The sequence below is a fragment of the Passer domesticus genome, chromosome 6 (genome assembly GCF_036417665.1).
Source record: "Passer domesticus isolate bPasDom1 chromosome 6, bPasDom1.hap1, whole genome shotgun sequence".
In the NCBI taxonomy this organism is placed as follows: domain Eukaryota; kingdom Metazoa; phylum Chordata; class Aves; order Passeriformes; family Passeridae; genus Passer; species Passer domesticus.
In genome coordinates this window covers 37,413,974-37,436,059 of record NC_087479.1, presented here as the reverse complement: position 1 = coordinate 37,436,059, position 22,086 = coordinate 37,413,974, and the positions used below count along the sequence as shown (strand labels likewise).

General features: G+C 41.7%; 1 protein-coding gene across 12 annotated transcripts in view; it reads right to left on the bottom strand.

The window, feature by feature from the left end:
- Positions 1-21,283, bottom strand: part of LTK (leukocyte receptor tyrosine kinase) — a 150,481-nt gene extending 129,198 nt beyond the window's left edge. For 2 of the 12 annotated variants that reach the window (XM_064424659.1, XM_064424647.1), the window contains exon 1: positions 8,018-8,037. Coding sequence is in view for 3 of the 12 variants with exons in the window: in XM_064424635.1 (XP_064280705.1) it covers positions 7,971-8,032 (62 nt within the window). In the remaining 9 variants the exon portion in view is untranslated. Of the gene's footprint in view, positions 1-7,970; positions 8,155-21,155 lie in introns of those variants that run through there. The other 10 variants (XM_064424635.1, XM_064424639.1, XM_064424642.1 and 7 more) reach the window with 10 other exon arrangements.
- Positions 21,284-22,086: the final 803 nt, after the last annotated feature.

Below are 22,086 nucleotides of genomic sequence, written 5' to 3'. Positions count from 1 at the left end.
TTAAGCTTCTCTATCTATAAGCTAAACACAAAGATCAGTCCATCACACATTTTGTCTCTTGACCTTGAAGCTATTCACACATTATCTCACTCTGACTCATGACACAGTCTACTGTGCCATATCCTGCTATAAATTTAATCTCTGTATTTACATTTGAATGGGAGACACTTAGCTGTCCACCAACACAGCAATATACATCCTCTGGTTCTGGGATCAGCTTCAAGTAATTGAATGGAAAAAGTTACTGCAGAGTACAAAGATTATCATAGAGTTGTCATAGTTGCCTGACCTGCTGCACATAAAAACAAGTGAATGCCATCACACTTCTCATACCTGCAAGTAGACATACTTCATTCATAGTTTCCACTGCCATGCTCTGTCTATACTGGCAAAGTTTCCAAATCTTTTAAAGATCTTTGAATTAATTTGAACCTGCCCATTTTTATGCAAATATTGTATGCACATTCTGGATCATGATATTTAGAGAATGTTTGTTATAACTTCCTAATGGAGTTAGTCACATATTTTAAAATGTATCAATTTAACATACAATACAAAGGAGATAAACACTCAACATCTATTAATCTCTCTTTTGTTATTTTATCAACCCCAAGCAAGACCAACAATTTCAGTTGTTCCTCTATTTGGCAGTAGAAATTATCAAACCTTTTTCCTTAAAATTTTTGCAGCAAGAGCTTTGATAATCTTAAGCCTATAAAACAGATTCACAGATTAACTGAAGGTGAAAGTCAGTTCTGGAGTCAACTCTGCCAGTCTTCTCAAAGCAGAAATAACTCTGAAACTACGTAAAACTGCACAGTGCTTTGCCCATATTATTTGAAGACCACAGACATAAAATAGTCTCCTATGAGGGCCAGAAAGAATGCAAAGGTGAAGGTATACTACAGAATACAAACACAAAAAGACAGATATTTCAATTTTTCACATATTCATACCAACACATTATTCCCCTTTATATCCCTGTCTAGCACAGATTCATCGAAGAGCTTCCACCTAATACATTCCCTCACATGAGGTAGAATTGGTATGCAAAAACTACCATAAAGAGATTTTCATCTCACCAATACTTGAAAACTTCAGATTTCACAACCTCTTAAGGTAGCTCTTCTACAGTGCTGTCTTCCTAAAGGTACAAACAGCTTTCCCTTAAAATCTAATCCTAAAGTCTCCTTGCAAATAAAACTCATCATATTCTTACACCTTGTTAGAGGCTGAGAATATCTAATTGTCACTGCAACTACCTGGCATATATTAACAATCATATTAATATATATTTATTTGTTATATGTATTACAGTATTGTTAGATAACACATTACTATGTGTTATTTATTATATTAAATATATTAAGTGCTATATTTATTATATTATTTTCTTTTCCACAGAGTTCTTTTCATCTTTCTATATTTTCTACAACCCTGATCTCTCTCATATTTGTCTATCACTCTCAAAGCATGGCGCCAAAACTGGATACTTCTGTATTTGTATATTTGATTTTTCCTTTTTCTAACCACTTCTCTTTACTGAATTTCATCTCATTGAATTCTACATAGTTTCTTCAGTTTACAAAGGTCATTATGAATTTTAATTCTGTCCTCCAAAAGGCTGACAATCCTTTTTGGCTTGGTATTATGTGCAAATCCCATAAGCATGCTTGTCCTCCCATTGTCAAAATAACAAATTAAAATATTGAATAGTTCTGGACTCAGGACAGATTTCTGATGACCACACTTGAATGTTCTCTCAGTTTGACAAGGAACTATTGATAGATTACTCCGTCTAGTTTTTCCACTGGTTGTGCCAATCTTGTGTGGGTTTTGCTTCCTGAGTTTGCTTACAAGAGTGCCACACAGCACTGTGCCAAGCCTCACTTAAAATCAAGACATAACAGCTGCCATGTCTACTTGTCCTGTAGGCTGACAGCATGAACACTGCTGGTTCAAAGCTTTGGTAGCAATTAAGTTGTAACAGAAATCAGTTTGAATCTCAAGTTGATCAGAAATGGTAAGTCACACAGGTACCCACGGGTTCAGCTGCTCAGCATAATGCCCTGCAACATTTCTTCCATAATTTCAGCCTGTGCCAAGCAGGGAGGAATCCTGCCTCAGACCTGTTTGCCTCCTCCCTATGCTGGACACTCACTAGTTGTTGCAAAACCTCTGTGTTTTATTCAATTTTCTAGTAATGAGCAAACTCTAGGCTCCCACTTTGAAACATGGGCATTTGGAGTTAGGTGCCCACGAAGCTTGTTTGCTGTAGTGTCACTGAATATCATCTGCCTTGCAGGTGTAGTTTCAACAAATGCTCACAGTACTCCACAAAGAGGAGCAGCAGGAACCAAGGATATTTAGAGGGCTGACAAACAAGAGTCTCCACAAATATATATATTCCCTCTTGAAAAAAAAAAATAGGAAGATTTCTTTCATTGTACACCTTGTACTTCACTGTGAAATACCCTTAAAATCAGAACCTTAAGTATTATTTTTACATATACATTTGTATTTACCCATTTCACAGTCATATGAGGCACCAAGTACAACTAAATGAAACTTCAGTGATTTCTAAATACAAGCACTATGCTCAACCTTTCTGACCTCTAGCAGATTCTCCCTGGGTTTTGCTCCAAAATAGTATGCGGATAGTATTTGCATGTAAATTATGGTACAACACCCTAAAATAGGACAGCATTGAAAACTGAGTCTAGGACTCTCCAGAGATTACTAAAATTTAAGTGAACATTCAGATGCACTTTACAGATGGCTTAAAAAAATGTCAAGTGTCTTAAACATATCAAGTAATATTTGCAGTTACACACCCTCAGTATCTGCTCAATTTGTGCTATTTCCTATTGCAATTCTGCAAACACGGCTGTAACCTGACATTTTAGCACTGGCAAGTTTAAACTGGTAATTTAAATTGTAATGGAATACAAAGCTGAACTGGTTCAGGGTTCTAATTTCTCTGTAAATATTGCATGTGTCCAGTTCTAGCTTAACTCATGATGTGGGGGCTGTCACGTGGCATCAGCTGTTCATTGTCACCTGCACAGGTTCCCTGGGCAGAGCTGGTGGATGAGCCATGTGCCCAGCCTTTGTATCTCATACTTGGTTCCCATGGAAACTGCTATAAAGCCACAAATTTTTCATCGAAATTTTTTTCCCCCTCTGAAATTAATGGTGTGGTGCATCTCAGAACAGGAGAAAAATACAAGTGAGACATTTCATTCAGGCAATTAAGTATTTGGATACTTTTTGAAGTGTGGAAAACAGTAGTGATGACATAGTTTTGAAAGAAATCAAAGATTTAAAATAATAAATGGCTTAACTTAGCTAGATCTTAACTGACAATTGCTGCCCCAGGATATACTTTAGAACACAGATTTGCCAGCACTGGAAAGTGACTAATTCTTGGAAGAGCAAATTGTGAAGATCTTGTTTGTACACCCTTGTCTAAATGTTTAGGCACTAAAGAACAGATAGAAACCAATTAGGACTGCAACAGGTGTTGATGCACTAATTAACATTAAACCTGAAAATCACATTTTGGACCAAATCTGAGTGTACTAAAATTGTGGGGTTTTTTATACAGGTATTAATCAGGGGTGAGAATGCCTTTTCAAAGAAAGTTGTTAGTGCATTAAAGGCCTGGCAAAAGCATCCAAGATGGAAATAAAGAAGCACATCAATGTCAGTGACTAGAACTACCCTATTTCTTAAAAAAAAAAAAGTGTTCAGACTCCTAGGCTGATACATCCAAACCTATTTAGGAAACACTTTGGTTTCCAAGCACTAGACTGCCCCATGCAAGAGCCTTCCCTGTCCTGACTCTCCCCAAATTTCTTTCCTTAAACCCCTTTTCAGTCATATCTCTCTCTCACTCTTGTGCTTTCCAAGCCACCCTCCCAGAAAGCCTCCACATCTTTTGCTGTCTTACTCAGAGATTGCTGCTATTTTTCATCTATTTGAACTTTCCAAAGCATTCAAGTAGATGATTCTCAAAACTGGCTCATACTTGAGTATTTTTCTACTTCATCTCTCACCATCCTCTAGAGTATTTTCCTGTCTGCATAGACAAGAACTTCTCTTTGAACTTAAACCCTTCCTTCTGACAAGCTTCTACCTGCCACTGGCAGTCAGTGTTGTTTTCAATAGCTGGATGCTGCTGTAGCCAGTCAAGCTCTCCTCATCCTTGTCTCTCCTGCAGGCTCCTGCCTGGAAAATGTTTCACTTTTCCACGAGTTACATACCTTGAAAAAAATCACGCACACACCCCTAACCACCTCAAAATCCAGGAAGACTGGAATTAAGATAAAGGCAATACTAAAAAGAAGCCTTAAAGAGCTTTGCTGTATATGTAAGTAGCAAAGTATTAACTAAAGAGAAGGAGGGAAAGAAAGGAAACTCCAACCTGGCTTGAGATGGAATGAGGACAGACATTTGCACCGTTTAAACTTTCTGCTGATCACCAGTGTGACAGTCTCACTCTCCATAAATCCCTATGAAAATGTTCCCACTCAGTCTAAGGAAGCTTGCCATGCTTCCTGTTCACCCTTGGTCTTCAGCTGCTGCCTGGTACTGGAGCTAATGAGAAAACCTTTCCTGTGCACGTTGTGTAGGAAAGCTTAAGCACCTAAAGCCATTGCCTATGGATGCTCTGCTGGAGGTGCTTCCATAGGCCTTCCCAATCCCTCCTCTCCCCTTCCACGGGGCAGAATATAACAAATGGTGCATTACTCCCAAACACACATCTAAAACACAACTTAAGGGATTGTGGCAAGTCAGCTCTTGAAATCATCTCATGAAAGGGGGTCTTCATTTTTGTGAGCCTAACCTCTTCTTGATAGGCATGAGCCAGGCAGGAAGGTGGGTGAAGCTTTGTAAAAGAGCTGGGAAGGAGCCAGGGAAGAACAGTAGAATTTTTGATTGTTAATGCTCTTAGTCTCCTTTTGTAGCTCCAGAGAGACTCCTTGGGAAATTACTTCATAGATATGACTGTGTTTGTTTGAAAATGCTCCCAGTGAGAGATAATTATTTGCACAGCCTGATAAAGGCAATGTAAATTAATCAGATATATCACCACTTAATCCTTAATAAATGCTAGTGCAAGGGAAAGAGGAAAAAAAAACCCAAACTAAACAAAACCTCTTAACTCACAGAATTCAGTATACAAGATTACAGAAGTGCCCCATACTGCAGCTAATTAAATATGGCACTGAATCAGTACTAATGGATTTAATGTCTTCCTTTTTTCAAATGAAAGTATGAAGTAAAAATAAGAAGCCAGGGGAAGGAAAAGAACAGAGGGCTGGCAGGGGAGAAGATGAATTTACACCTATTATTTACTCCTATGGTGTATTCCTCCAACACCAGGATAAAGTTATATATTACTCCTACTTACAATACTTTTCAGCAATGTCTTTAAATGCTTCTAATTTTTTAAGAGAAATGGGCACACAGCAAGTTCAACTTCAGGACATTGCAATTGAGCCAATAATTATTTCAAGCTCTGAAGAGTAGGACCTACATGGATCTGAAGTGGCAAACACATGGTCCTGTGTGAAACTCCTCTACAAAGTGATAACACAACTTGCATTCAACACACTGGCAATTCTAACTGGAATTCTGATAGGAAAGATTTTGAACATGACCAGGATAATGATAAGATTTTTGATCAGGCCCTTTCTGTGCTGTGCAGATACCCTTGAATGATCCATATAAATGGGGTGGGTCCAGTAACAGAAGACAAAAGTGAACACCAAGAACACACTCCATATTATCTGTATGCTGTTCTTTCAGGTGGAGAGCACCATGCCAAAAGCAGATAGCTAATCCTGAATCATAGGCAAACTAAAAACTTTCTTCACAATTAAAAGAGAAAAGGAGTTTCTTTTCATTAAGCCAGACCTTGCACTGATCAATATGAGCTTATAATTTACACATCCCCTTTTGCTCAATAATTATTAATCAAATTAGAAGACAAGAAAAGCTGCTACCTGGGTAGAAAGTTACATCCTAGCAAATGATTGATCTGTGCTTGGGATTCATCTTTTCCAATTTTTCTCCACCAAAATCCCATGATTACCGATGTCCGTCTGAGTTCCTTATGAAGAACAGCCACATTCCATCTTCTGGAAGAAAATCTTCTAACTATAGCCCTGAAGAGCATGTCTTTCACAACCATGTATGAGTGATAATCAAGACTTAGAAAAAGTGAAAGAGAATAAGAGGGTAAAGTTAAAATTATTTAGGAGTCTTCAATTAGGTCACTTGGACACTAGTGAGAATCATGCCAAATTTATGTTCCTTTTCTCCGTTTCCTTAACTCCATATTACTGACCTAGCCTAATGACCCTTTCCAAGGCCTGAGTGTATAATCTCAATCTCTTCCTTCCTCCATTTTTTGTGGAGAAGTCTCAGTTCAAACATTACAAAGATAACTGATGTGCCAGAGCCTCATGAAGATAAGTGCCAGGAAATCCCATTTTCCCCAGAGAAAGCAGGCTCGACATCTGCATACGCCTTCAAATGGTGCTGTATAGGAAAACATAAGGTTTATGTTTGGGCAATCTTCATTTTCAGTCTACCACCATCAGTTTGGATTTAGGGTGGGGGGTTTGTTTTATTTCCCCTCCTTTTAGCACAAATGGGTCAGTGAACTTCACAGCTTGAAACCTTGACAGGACCATCTGTTCTTCATTAAAAGCCATTAATGACAATGATAATGCTGCTAATTAGGCTGCATGCAAACATACACACGCTTGGAGGGCTCCAGGGCTACAGGCAATCAAAGATCCAAATTGAACCAGCTGCTGCACACTATCGATGAGCACTAGGAGCCCCCGCCCCATCCTGTCCCAAAGTACAGCCACAAGCAGTCAGCATCCCACTGGACACGTGGAGAGGGTTATTCTCATGTACACATGGGTCAGGTCTTTTGCCTTTGTTCCCATTGTCCTTTTATAATTTCCTCTTCACTCTGTGTTAAGAGCAATTGGGAAACACCATCACAGCCTGGAAGCACGTGTTCTCCACCACCATCTGCCAGTTTTAGATCTCTGGTGCATAGAGAGGTGTGTGTATGCAGGGCTTGAAGAAGCACATCATTATGCTACACCTGCAAGCTATTCCCAACAAATCCACTGACTTGTTACTTCCTCCACACCTGACTTCTGGAAGTCACTTTGTTATTCCCTGCCTTGTTTTTTTAGTCTCTCAAAGTACAGACAGAAGCACTGCGCAAGCACATGACACAGCTGCATCAGAAAGGCTGGAGCTATGAAATCCTTGATGAACAACACCTAGAATTGGAGCTATACTAATAAGAGTTTCTTTTTAATGTAACATCTCCATCACAACAATCAAATGATCCCCAAAAACCTGATCTATAGAAACACCACCCATTGCAGCAAGGCCTGCTGGATCAAGTGGCATTCTTGCATGTGGAAACTGGAAATCTGGGTCTCTACCTCTGTAACCATAAGTAAGTCTTTTTCCTGCTCTTACCTTTCAGAATTGACACCTGTAAAAGAGGCATGATGAAACTGACCTCCCTTGTAAAATGTTTTGAATTAGGTTCAAAACCAGTACTTTCTAATAAAGGGCCAATAACAGTACTCCTGGGAAATACATCCAGGCACAGTCTCCTGACAGATGTATAGTATTGTTCATGTGTGTATATTAAAGGTGTAAGGTAGGTAGTGTACAGCTATGCACAGCAGCAAATGAGGGGCACACAGTAGCTGCATCCACTCAGCACATTATGCATTCAGAGCCAGTGCAGTTGGTGAGACCCTTCAGACAGCACTCACTGTGGATGCAAAACTGGCACTGAGAATACACCACAGCAGTGCTGCTATGCAACTGGTGGGAAATGTGGTATTTCAAACTGCCCTAAGGTCAGACAATCAACACCAGGTTTTAAAATGAGCTCAAAATATGGAACCATCAAGTACCTTGATGAGGTTTTGAGACAAAACTGAGAGAAGAGAGACCCACTCACTCTGCTGTAGCACATCTTGCTTGGAGATGACCACTTCAGCCTCGTGTCACTGATCTTTGCTAATACCAAAAGCCTGAGCAAGGTCCCAATACTGAGAGTCCTCTGAGACAAACCAGATTGTGGCCACTTCTCATCTGTCAAGGAAACAGCAGCACATTGTTCATAATGAGCTAACAACTCCAAAGATGGGAATGGAAAGCAGTGGCCAGGACTTCCTAACTCCACTGCATCTTTAGCCTAAGGGGCAGGGACTTCTTGGGAAAAAATGAAGATTATGAGAACAAATCTGACAATATCCCAGCTATTAAGAAAACCACCTAGTCCCCTGTTTTAAAAATATTAGAAAATTTCTCCCACTTCTTGTATTAATATATTTATCTTACAGTCTTACATTTCACCTCTACCATCTTTCTGACAGAGACCATTTATTCAGCTTTTTTATCGCTTAATCTATAGTTTCACAGCCTTACAACAGAAGGTCTTAAATAGACTAATCCATTCCTACCACTCTTGCATGATCATAGCATCATATCAGCCAGGCTGACAAACCCCTCTTTTCAATTTCAGAGAATTCATTTTTGCATAAGAAGTGGTTTCTTAATATTACAGTATCTGATAAGCAATGTTACAAATCTGTAAAACACCACCAAGTTGGTTTGCAGAAATATCCAGTAATGAGATATCTCTCCTGTAATAACAGGCTGGTGTACAAAACCCACCAACTGTGGAAAACCTGCATTAGTGCAGCTATAAAAAAATAGCAGCTATGCAATTTCAAAAGCAATACACCACTACATTATTGCTGCTTCACTGAAAGTAAAGTTTTGTTTTTACATTAGACTTTCTTTTTTTAAAAACACTGAGCATTTCTAAACCACCCGAAAACTCAGCCTGCACTGACAAGTCATCTTAGAGCACAGTACTGTATGCATTTTTCTTACAGCTGAGTACAATATGTTGGCTAGAATCATTCCTTCTTAAATATGAAGCTCAAATAAAACTGATAACTCAGTCTGAAAATCTTCATGCTCTGACTTCTGGGCAATGCTAAATAGACTTTTTTTTCCAAACCAATTCTTTTAGCAAGAAAAAGGCAGTGTCACTGTGTCTAGGTTTTAACAGCTTGGGTTTCCCAAAATGTATCAGTGTCATTTATTCCAGTGGTAATTTTGTACTCCCTGTCCTTCTTTAAAGATACATCCATAAACCTCCAGAATGTGTTTTCACCATACACCATTGCCCCACTCCCTCTCAGCCCTGCCCCAACCCACAGCCATATTTCTTTATAGCTGGATGTTAATAAAAAGGTGTCCCTCTCTAGAAGCAGCTCACTACCCAAGCAGGTTGAAGGAGGTTATCAGGAATTAGATATTAGTGCACAGCGACCTGTGAAGGTTATTAATCCAAGAAGAGCAGTCATGAGGAGCGAGTGCACGAGGAGGTGCCTGGGGCAGAGCAGAGCCCTGTCACTATGCTGCCTATACCAGCTTTCATATACTTTTGTTCTTCAATTCCCTTTCTTCCCCAGAGGCTCAGGATGCAGTTCTCTCCTGGCCTGTGAGGGGTATCCCCCAGCACACAGCAGCAGGGTGCAAAAGGGCTAATTCCCCACAGGCAGCAAGATGCACAGCCAGAAGGACTGACAGCCTTTGCTTGTCCGCAAGGATACAGGAGCAGTAGGAGCACCTGCCAGGTGAGAGGGGCTAAGCAAAGAGAGCTCTGCAACCAGACCACAAACCACTGTGATGTAAACCTGATGCTGAGAGGAACTGACCTCAGTTCTGTCCCTGTGGGGCTGGGGTCCCAGCTGTGAAGGGCAGGGCTGGCTTAGGAGGAGAGTGATGGATTGGTTTGTCAAAGGATGGTGATTCTGGGCCTGGGGGCTGTCATAGGACAGGCTACACAGATCTTAGTGATGAGCTTTTCCTCTGGCTCCTGAGCTCTGGTGTTGAAAGCACAAATATAAAGAGCTGGGGAAGAGAACTTAATGCTGTCATAGGACAACTGAGCTACCAGAGAGGAGAGTGCTGAGGAACAAGCTCTCCATCTCATCACTGTAAGTTATTTGTCAATTTAGGGCTTTCAAATAACACATCTAGTCAAAACACATCAGATAATTTAAACTGACTAATGAAAATATTACGAAAAATGCTTTTTTTTTCAATTGACTCATTATTCACAAAAAGATTCCACGCAGTTGAACTCAGTGTTTGGTTTTTCCCATTCCTTTTTGCTTTTGTTTGCCTAGACCACAAGTACCTCCGAACAAAAGTTTTCTCTTCACAGCCTTCTCTGTACCACTGCATTCATTCAACACACTTAATCTGGAGAACTCCTGATTCTGACAACCACCTCTCTAATCAAAGCATCTTTATCAAGAAGCAGAAATTAAATGGAAACAAAATCATACCTATTGATCTTGCAGAACACACTGAAAGTATAGACCAGAAGCATTAGAAAGTATTAAAATTCCTGTGGCAGAAGAGACTCAGTGATAACCTCTTACAATTTGTGTGTGAATTTAATATTTAACAGGAAAAGTATGGTTAGGAAGCACTGGAGAAGCATAGGATAGCATAGAATTCGTTTCAAGTGTGTGGGAAAGGGACTACCCGGTAACACTGGCCAGGGTTGCCATAAGCTCAGGTGGTATTTGGAAACAGCTCACCCAGGGGATGCCTCTGCTGAGTACAGCTATCAGATGTTGAATTCCTTTCCACCTGCACTCTGAGGCAGTCCAACATTCTGGCAACTGCATTGGCACAGCACTGAGCTTGAATTAATTACCATAATTCTGGCTTTCAGTTCAGGTTTTAGTTGGCAATACAGGAAACATGAATTTTGGGTCTCTCATACCAGGTTAGCAGTGGCACAACAGTGAAATACAGAATACTGAAATGGTGTGATAACACTCTGCTGGTTCACATTTCATACTGCTGAGACCCAGCAGGGTAAGAGACATAAACCACTCAAAAGGGAACCACATATTCAGGCTCAGAGGTGGCTAAGAGAGACATAATTCATTCATCTTAGAGCACAGATAGTGTGTACTCATTTTATTCTGAACACTGTACAGATATTCCCCAAAATAGCAAAATATCTATCCTGCTTGCATTGGAAATCTTTCTTCCTCCTGGAGGGAGAGTGTAGCCATCTACACAGCGTCTAATGAAACTAAGAAGGGAAGGCTCCTGGCAGGAGGAAGGATTCTGAAGTCTAATCTGCTGTGAGGAATTAATGCCATCCTAAAAAATCTCACTGGGCTGAGCTTTCAAACCCTTTCCTCTCAAATATCTAGGGTGGTGTTGAAAAATGCATGTACCACCATCATTGAGAAATGGACAACTTCTTTCCGTGCCTCTTCCTTTTGCTGGGTAAACAGGCCAATCGCAAAGTCAGCAGCCATGGCAATTTCTGAATCAATATTTATCAAGCCCTTCTCCAACTGCTATTTCATGCCTCATTGGTCAGAGAGCATCCTCTCCAAGTGAGCCAGAAAATCCTGACCTTGCAAATGACAGAGGAGCTGCTTAAGGATTACAAAGTAGAGCAGCTCCTCTAGCTAAAAAAAGGAACAATTCACATGAATATCCTCATGGCATTACACATTCTCCCTTTTCCAGCAGCAGCCCATGAAGCTGAAGGTTCATTTAAGAGCCCTAAACAAACAGCTTGTTCATTAGCAAAAATCAAGCTACATGTAAACGACATTAAAAGCCACAGATACCCCCAAGGGAATCTGGTTTGGATTGGTTTTTTTTGTCTCTACTTCTAATGACATAAAAGATGGATTTCTTCCTGCCCTAGGCATAGTAAGTGAGTTTGCAATTATTCCATCAAACAAAACCAACTGCACCAATTAGGTGGAATAGACTGACAAAAAGGTGTTTGGGGCACAAGGACACAACCCCTCCATCCTGGCACTCCACAGAGCAGGCTACAGAGAACAGAGAAAAAAGGGAGAGGCCAAATGCTGTAAGATCACCTCTGGAAAAACAGATGGCCAAAATATCAACCAAAAGCTCAGGGACATTTGAAAGGAAAGAAAGCATTGCTCTTCCTAGTCAGAGAAAATAACTTGTTAAGAAAACAAATATGTCCATGATCCTTTGAAGAGATGAAGTGGTGTTATTTACCAGCACAGCCTCTGAAGTGTATGGACTGCCTCCAGGAACCACTCAGGCAAATCAACATGAACTGTGCACTTCAGTCCAGAGAGGATTCGCAGCGCCACACAATCTGGTACCACAACATGTCCCTTTGCTGCAGGTTGACATGCTTGAGGTTTTCTGGGAAAATACATTTGTACCCGAGCACCTCATCAAAATACACACTGAAGGGGAGGTATCATTCCAGCCAGAAAAGAATGAAAACAAACACAAAGTGGAAATGGGAAGGGTCCAAGAGGAGTCACTGCTCTTTAAGGTTTTTTCATTCTCAAGCAGAAAAGAAGAATGCCTCCAGGCACATTCCACACAAGGAAACTGCATCTTCAAGTTTACTTCTAGTCTCAAGGTAATCAGAGAATTTCTGGAACTTTGACTACTGTAGCGTAAGATGCCTCAGGCCTTCTCTGTGCAAGTCCTTTATTCAAAACAAAACAACAAACACTAGGGATGATTTCTGTGCAAATTTTGCTCCCACTAATTCCCACTACTCTTCTGGGAACACTTCTCCCTAAACAGTTTGTCTTTACTATTTCTCCTCTTTTTTTTTGTTACAAGCTATTATAAAATTATTCTTTTTATTTTCATTCTTTGTGTACAGTCTAGCAATTACCTATTTTGTTCCTTTCAGCATTCCCAAATTGGTCCTCACTGTTCTACAGTCTCTCTGACTCTTTTCTGAACTTTACCCAAAGGACCACATCATCACATTTGAAATATTGCACTGGACTCCGTTTTTGAAACTCTCTCTACTCATTCAGAGAGCAATTCTGCTCATGGGAGTTTTGTCATGGAAAGTCATTTGGATGGCAGCTCCAAATTGCATAAAACAACACATTTTATTGGCACCTCAATCCCTGGGAAGAGGCCAGTGTGCCCACCCAAGCCCAAGGCTTCAGCTGGCACTTCTCCTAAGGAGACCAGGCTGACCACTCTCAACCCCTTTTCGTACATGTTTAATTTTTTTAGTTAAGCCATGTCTCATATGATGGCTCCTGTTTGAATCCTTTGTGTTGACTTCTGTCCAGATCTCAACATTTTAGTTGCCTTTGTATTTATGTGGTATTCAACCCATTTTCCACATTAGCAGCATCAGTGAACTAATGGGCTATTTGTTGTTTCCCCAGCCATTAGTCAAGGCCTTGCACAGAACAAGCCCTTCAGCAACACTTGTGCCTGTCCAGGACGCTGCTCCTCAGCCTCGTTGCTGCTATTTACCATTTCCCTACACAGACATCCCCCACTTGTCAGGCTCCTATGCCTTTCCCTGTTTTACTGAGGGGCACACCAGAAGAGCAGGATGCTCCGTGACCAGTAGGGATGTGTAACTGGCCAGCTGGCTCCAACCAGACTGAGCAGACATGGCAGAAAGAGCAGAGCTGCTGTCTCAGCAGAGATACAAACAGAGGCCCACTTCTATTCACTGCCCAGTTCCCATGGAACTTACAAGCACTCCATAAATTTGCTACTCCTTCCTGAAGGAACTAGTCTATCAACAAACTTGAGCTGGAATGCACTTGTGTGCACTTGCAGCAACAGTGACTTGGGAGTCAGTCATGGTGGCAGATGCACCTCATCAGGATCCCAAAGTCCGAGCAAGAGCAGTCTCTGCAGTTTGTGCTGTATTTTCTCATCTGTCAACAAATCTGTCAAACAGGCAACAAGTTACTCAATGCATTAGTGTTTGTGGTCTGCCTTGAGATATGCTGGGCACAGGGGGAAACAAAAACTTAGGGAGGGCAGGCAAGTCAAGGATCAAATTTAGAGGCATTAGTTTTAAAGGTGTTTCTCAGGGTTCATTCCAGGCCCCCTTCTGTTCAATATATTTATCAAGAATGTGGTTGCAGGAGTTGAATAGACCATTAGAAAGTTTGCTAATGGTGCCAAACTGAGAGGTGCTGTTGACTCCTGAAGGCTAAGAGGCCTTGCAGGGGAATATACACAGATACCCTGCTATATTCAGCACTGGTGCAGCCTCACCTTGAACATTGTGCATAGTTTAGGCTTCACAATTTAAGAAGGAAGTGAAGGTCTTGAACACATCCAGAGCATGGCAGCAAAGTTGGTGAAGGGGCTGGAATGTCCTGAGGAGCAGCTCAGGAGTTTGGGCTTATCTAGTTTGGAGAAGAAGAGGCCAAAGGGTGACAGCATTGCTTCCTGAGGAAGGGACAGAGGGGGCAGGGCTGAGCTCTTCTCCCTGTGATGCAGAGACAGGGACATGCGGGAATGGCTCAAAGCTGCACCAGAGAAGGCCTAGACGGGACATTAGAGAACACTGATTTACCAAGAGAGTTTGGTCAAACCCCGGAACAGCCTTTCTAGAGAGGTGTTCAATTCCACAGTCTGACAGTGTTCAAAAGGCCTTTGGACAATGCCCTCAATAAGCTGCTTTGCTTTGGTCAGCTCTGAATTAGTCAGGAAATTTGATTACTCTGTTCTGTTCTAAACAGCAGAATGCACAGGTCACAAAAGCTCAAACAAGCCTTTCAGGTTTGCTGTGCCACCTCAGCTCTGAGACAAGAAGTTTCCTCTAGACAAGTAGGCTTGGCTGGCATAACTTCCCCAGATGATTCAGAAACTCTGACTAATGTACAATACCACCAGTTATATTTTCATTTTGTGTACTTGGCTTCCTTCTCCACCCACCTCTTCAGAAAGGACTCATTGCTGCTACATTTCACTATGAGCTCCTGCATCCCTTTTCACTGCTGGTGCCACCCAAGTCCCTCAACAAGGCTGTTGCATTTGACCTTCAGCATCCATGAGTCAAGCAGTATGGTGTGGCCAACTCACAGTCTGCCATTCATGGGCACATCAGTGATGAGGCTACCCAGACTGCCAGCCAGCCACATAACTGAGGCATCCTAAATAGCTTCCAAATCCAATCAAGAGTTGTAATATATTGCTGACTCGAGAGAGAAAAGCCTTTTGTTTCTGAACAAATTTACTTCTCTTTGAAATTAAGACCTTCTGATTTCAATTTCACCTCCTCTGCTGCTGCTAAAATGAAGCTGCTCAAAGCAAAGATGACATGAAGCAATGTCTTTTTTGGGCTAGGCAAAACTTTGTAATATATCGATGGAAAAACTTGGCACAGCTCATTCATTGCACACTCTGAAATAGGAGAGCATTTTCTTCTGTCGTTTTTCTCCTGTCTCAGATAACATCTGGCACAGACATGTTTCCCTGCTGCAGGCCAAAGAGGCGCTTGACAGGAACCACAGGAATACACACTTCTGTGCTCTCAAGCAGCACTACAGCCAGTGTTCCTTTGAGGGCAACATGGAAATTGTATGGGCACATGTAAAGGTGTGTGGAGGAGGGTGGGAATCAAACAGCCACATCACATAAACAACCAGATTATGAGCTGGGTCCCAACATAAAGGAAAAAACTGGCTATGTTACATATAATAGGCTGAGAACAGTTGGGAAGGAGAGTTTCTTTAACCTCCTCACACATGCCTTTTCAGAGTGCAGCTACTGTGCAGAAAGATTTTGCTTATATGGTAACTAGAGGGTTTTTTAACATGGGTACACAAGCACACAGAATCCAGTTACCTGTGACATGCTTAAAGGAGGACTGGCATAGTCTACACATTCCTGCTACATTTATGCATTTTTGCTGTGGCTGCAGCTTCAAAGTAAGGGGGAATGAGGGGCCTCACAGAGCCGTGGCCATGTAGACAGAAAGATGAACTTATCCAGAAAAAGTATTGAGAGCTGCATAGCCTCCTGAACAACCCAGAAACTAACTAATTTTCAGGCACAAATCAATAAACAGTTTTGTGCACAGTACAGCAAATGACAGACATACAAACTGCAAAATATTATTTGCAGCCTCATTTTGGCCTGCCATGAAAAGGGAAAAACAAACCAAGACAATATTTCATAATAAAAACTTGTTAGAAACCTCCTCAGGCAAGGAAGAGAGCAAGGACTAAAAGCTTTGACAGCATTTAGACTCCTGGCTACACAAATCTCTTCTAAAATAAAGCAGTCTCTAGAACAGATAGTCAGATCAGACAGTGACAGATGAGGAGTTTTAAGTTCATGGTCTTTCAGATGAGACATAAAACCGGGTCCTGACCTTCTATGATCATTAAAGACCTCATAACACTTTCTGCAAAAAGCGGGTTCTTAATCTCACTGGCCTGGAGACAATCCAATTTAGGTAACTACCTAAATCAATCTTACAGATTTATCTAAATACAGCACTCTGTTCTCCAGGCTAAAATAGTTTGTGGCATTTCTGTGTGCTGTAATATACTAAAAGAGTTCTCCCTATCTCAGCATTAGGTAAAGTGATCTTTTTATATGCACTCACTGCCACTCCTGCATGGGGGTTATGAACATTAATATGTGTTAAGGAACTTGGACAAGCAAAGTGCACTGGTGTCCTAGTTTCAGCCAGAACAGGGTTAATTTTTTACAGTAGCCAGGAGCGTGGTGTGGCCAGACCCTAATATCATTTGATACCACCTCCCATCATTAGCAGGGTGGAGAAAGGGACTTAGGGTAGTAGGGAAGAGCCAGTAGGTATTTGTCATTTCTTTGTCCTTTACCTCTTATTAATATTGCTGATGCTCCTATTTGTTTTCTTATCTCATGGCTGTTTCCAGCATTGCTCTTATCTCAAACCATGATCTCTGCCTTTTGTGCTTTCAATCAGAGTGGGGATGAAGGGGAACAAGCAGCATCTGGTCTGGGAGAGTCTCAGTGGGAACACTAAATGTTGGAGTACCATTCCTAAACCACAAAAAATGGAAAAGGCATTTATTACCATGTTCAGTGCAATTCAGTTTCCATGAAACTCTTTTCACACTAGAGTAGAAATTAGATGTTCCCAAATTTTGAGAGCTAAAAATAAATGAAAAAGAAGAAGAGCAGAATGTTTATATACCTGTGCCACTGAATAAGCCTGTGGAACAAGATTCAAAGGGGCGAGACTGAGACAGTTGGATATTGCCTGAATTATGGCCACTGAACACATCAATGGTCAGCAGGAGAAACTATAGAAGGTCCAAACCACTAAATTTTCAAAACATAAGGATAGGGTTCTTTGATAGGCATTTAAGGGAAGCACAAGTCCTTCCCAAGTAGAGCTTCCATCTTCCACCCAGAGGGATTTATAACATGCTCTGTTTTCACAAATTCTTTACAAGTAGCACCACAAGATGCCCCAAAACTTCTTGGAGTGCATTCCATATGGAAATCCATAAGAATGGATGAGAGAGCAGACAAAACCAAGCACACACACATCAAATGTGCTATTCAGTAAGGAGTTAGCCAAAACAGTCAATAACTATCTCTTAGAGGAATAAAGCAGCAATAAAATCCTGAAGGCACACAGCTCAAGCTACAGAAGACTTGAAATATGGATGTAGTAAAATAGCATGGATTTTTACTGTAATAAAAATGTAAGAGGACAATCACATCTGTCACCAGAAAGATTAAGCTTTGAGAGGCACAGTGTTTTAACACGAGCATGCCTGCACACACATAAGAGTGCCTGTGTCAGGGTGCCTCAGTCAAGGTTTATGTTGAATTGAGCTATCTGTTCCCACCCATCTGTAAGGCAACTACGTTATTATTTTGCAAATGAAAATGAAAGCTTATTATCAAAGCATCACTCAATTACGGTTACTTATAGCAGGTATCTCACACAATTCTTTGGTTTACTAAACAGATGCCATGATTTCATTCCCATTAAGATCTAAGACTGGATTCCCTGAGAAAAAGATCAAGGCTTATATACAGATAATTGCAGAGATGCTCTCACCTCCATCTTGTCAAAGAAAAACATCCAAGGTTTGTTCACCAAAATAGCCTACTAGGTTACCATTTTCCTGATCTTCACTATCTATTTTCCTCAGCAGTCTGACTCTGTAACCAAAAGCCAAGCCAAATTTATGCAAAAGGATTCAAAACCAAGTCATTTCTCACAGAGACACTTGCTTCTCTGATGAGCCTACAGAGCAGGAGCACACAACAGCTTTTTTAGTGCACACAATGGTTTCTGGTAAAACATTGTGCACTGGAGTCAAGAGAACAGCACCCCAACAGGACTCTCGTGCTCACTTGCTCTTGCTCCTCTCACACTGGGGAAAAGCTCACAAGCCAAAAAGGCACTGGTAAAGTTTAGCTTATAGCGTGCAGTAATGAGACTGTGGGAATATTCTCCAGTTACTGGTTCAGCATAATTTGTTGAAAGAGTATGTGGTTAATAAAAAAGAAGCCTGAACTAAGCCACAAAATATACTTATTACATTCTGAGAACATTTTTCCTATAACAATTAATTTTTCATAAATAGTCTGGTGAGGATGAACCAGAAAATAAGAATTCCATTTTGGCTACAATTTTGTCAGTGACATGAAAAGTGGAAACCTCAGAAAATCTGGAAAAGCTTTCACATTAGAAGAGCTGTTAACACAGTAATTGGGGTCTCCCACATAATGAAAAATTACCTTAACCTCAGGCTATTTGTCTTTCTGGAGTGTATCATATTTTCTCCATGACCATCCAGGCAATTCCTTATCCACCAAATGGCCCATCCATCAAATCCATGTCTCTCCAGTTTAGAGACAAGGATGTCATCTGGGACAGTGTCAAATGCTTTGCACAAGTCTAAATGGGTGAGTCAGTGCTCTTCCCTTAATCCACCAACGCCATAACTCCATCGCAGACCTCCAAATTCATCAGGCACCATCTGCCTTTAGTGAAGATGTGCTGGCTGTCACTAATCACCTACTTATATCCCATGCACCTTAGCACTGTTCAGGGAGGATCTGTTCATGACAAGAGTTCAGTCCGACTATAAAATTGCATTTTCTGATTAAATAGAGGCCAAGAATCCCATGCTAGCTGTAAACTTATTGCTTCCTTCTTCCATTTGCAGCTAGCATAGGAATCACCAAAATAAGTAACTACAGAAAGCAGTAAGAAAAAGTTGTTTGTGCAAAGGGAAAGTTAAGTTGCAAAATTGAGAGGTTGCATAATCACATCTTGGTAGCAGAAGAGACTCATACAACAAGAAAATTTGTTGTCCCTAAAACCATGTTGGCAATAATATACTAACGTTAGAGGAGCTCTGCAAGGTGCAGGTGGGCACCTGCTAACTTTTCCAACAATGCAATGGTTGGCCTTCATGGCACCAGTGTATACTGGGAATGAAAACCTCTGACTTGCATTGCACAGGAGCAGTTATTTAGCTACTGCTGAATACAAAAACCCAAAGTTCTGCGTCCTAATTTTAACTAGCAAATTGTAGTGCTACAAAAAAATATAAGCCCAGAGAAGGCTATAAAATACAGCCTTTTTAAAATATAAAACTTGCTGATAAGAGCTCATTGCAAGGAAGCATGGTCAGCAAGCCCACACTCTCCTCCATAAATATTTTAAGTGTTAATAGAACAGTACCAAAGAGAGAAAGACACTAAAGTATATTTTACATCCCCTTTCTTCCCACTTCTCTTAACAGTGGACAGACAGGAGGAGAGCAATGGCAGCTCCTGCCCAAATAATTTCATCAATCCAAACATGATCAATCTTATAGCAGACAAGAAGAACAAAAATGAGCCACCATCTGTAGTGTCTTCTGGGTGGCAGCACAACTAGCATTTTCTGAGTGAGCTGACATGTCAGAGACAAGAGATGCATGATGGTTTTAGGAAACTTTTGTATCATTCTAATTTTTTTTTTTTATATATAATCTATATTGAAAGATACATTGATGCCAGGACTGGCAAGCTGCCTTTTTTTTTTTTTTTTTTTGTGAAAGATGCCAACAACATACCTTCCCAGGGGTTGTCATTGTATCACCATGGTGTTTTACACCCCTCTGAAACTACAATTCACTGCCAGCAATGTGATACCTGAATTTAATTCAGAGCTCTTTACACTTCCTGCTACCTGGAAGATATTAAAGATCCTCCCTGAACATGCATTGTGCTGAAAGCTGCTAGGAAAAGTCCACATACCCTGAGGAAACCTGGAATACTGTTTTGGAGATACTCATTTTTTGAGGCAAAACTTTACTGCGGTTGAAGCAGTAGCAGTAAATAGTCACTTGATACACAAGTGTCAGTCTCCCTTTCAGAAGGCAGATCCAATACATTAATTGCTAAAGTGTCATCAAATATCTGACAGATCAGACCCAAATGGTGTGCTGTGCTTACACCAGACGGCAATTTGAGTCTTCAAAGTAAAGTTACAGACTTCTTTGCTGTAAGGTTTCCAAGTGGGCATGTTGTGCATGTTATTTATGGACATCTGCCCAGACCTTCAGATGAACAACTCAAGAGATGCGAGTTTCCACCTCAAAGTCAGTAACAACATCTCAGTTTTCTAGTTTAACTGTTGAATTACTGATTGCTTCTGCAAACAAGCAAAAGAATGAGAAAAGGCAACTAGAAGTTACTATAATGGTGGAAAATTAAAAATAAAAAGGCAAACAGAAGGAAGGAGAGTCTAGTGAAGGACAAGAAAGACACGGAACACCAGAGGGTACTGAAAGAAAAGGACACTGAAAAGAGAAGAGGAACCACAAAACTCCTCTCAACCTGAGAGACCCAGAAGCAAAATCCAAGCCACCCTCCAAGCCCACGAGCTCACTCAGTCCTTCTCTTTGTCCCTTCCCAAAGCTTCAGACTGGTCACTATGGTCAGGGGACAAGGTTGTGCTGTGGCAGGACCTCCAGCACCTGCACTCCTGTCCCCTCAGTTACCACAAGGATTGGCCTGCCTCCTTTTTCCATAGCAAACAATCCTGCCAGAGCCGCCTCGCTGCAGCCAGGGCCCCCAAACCACTCCAAAGAGAGCCCTTGCTGAGGGCGGGATGGCCACGAGGCTCAGGACGCGGGCAGGCCTCCCTCCCTCCTTGGGGGAAACGTGAGGCAGCGCTGTCAGCACAGACCCAAAAAGACAGCAACCAAATCAATCCCAGCACAAGACACACGTAGTTTAACGTCACCAACCTGACCCATAGCCCTTAGCCAGGCAGGCACACTCCAGAGAAGCAGATAAAAGGCACGAAACACGGCATTTACCTCCCGGGGATGCTGCTGCGGGCCCCTCCCCGCGCTCCCTGAGGGCCGGCGCTGGGCCCAGGTGTTCCCTGTTACCTGCCCGGCCCCAGCTGCTGCCCCTCAGGACGGGCTCCCAGCACCCAGGCTGTTCCACAAAACTTCCCTCCACCCTGAGTCATCAACTAATTCCTCAGATTTCAGCGCACACTGTCACGTATGTGGCTGTGCTTTGACATCAGTGGTACTTCTACATCACACAAGCCCTGTTTTGGTTGTGGCCAGGACAAGCTGCTGGTCTGGTTCGTCATCCATGTCGGACTAGGGCAGGGGGATGCAGAGGGTGGGTGCACTGACCTTTCCCCACGCCTTAGGCTTGGTTCTCATGTCCATACACAGTACCCCCTGGGAATATCCATCACCCTGACTGGGTTTATGAGCTGGTTGCTCAACAGTCAGCAACATACTGCAGAAAGTTGCCCAGGCACAGATTAAAGGACATTCATCTGCTCCCTGGAGCCTTAGGTGTCTGCTGGTATCTGCTTGGTTACAGCTCACCTACAAATAAAGAACTGCACCTGAAGATGGGCCAGGTGTTGTCTGGTCTCAAACACCCTCTGTCCATTTCACCTGCACAGAGCTGTTGCTGGGGCCAGGGGTGGCTGGAGACTCACAATACAGCCGTGCAGTGCCTGCTCCTTCAGCACTGTCCTCAGGCTGTGCTGGAGCTCTTGGTGCTGTGGCTGGACAGAAACCTAAATACAGCATTGTTGAGCTGGCCTGAGACTCAAGATTATCACAGTAAAGACAGGGAGGGGAACACACCCTGGCAAACTTATCTCTGCTTACAACCACCATTTAACCATGCAAAACACAGCAGTTC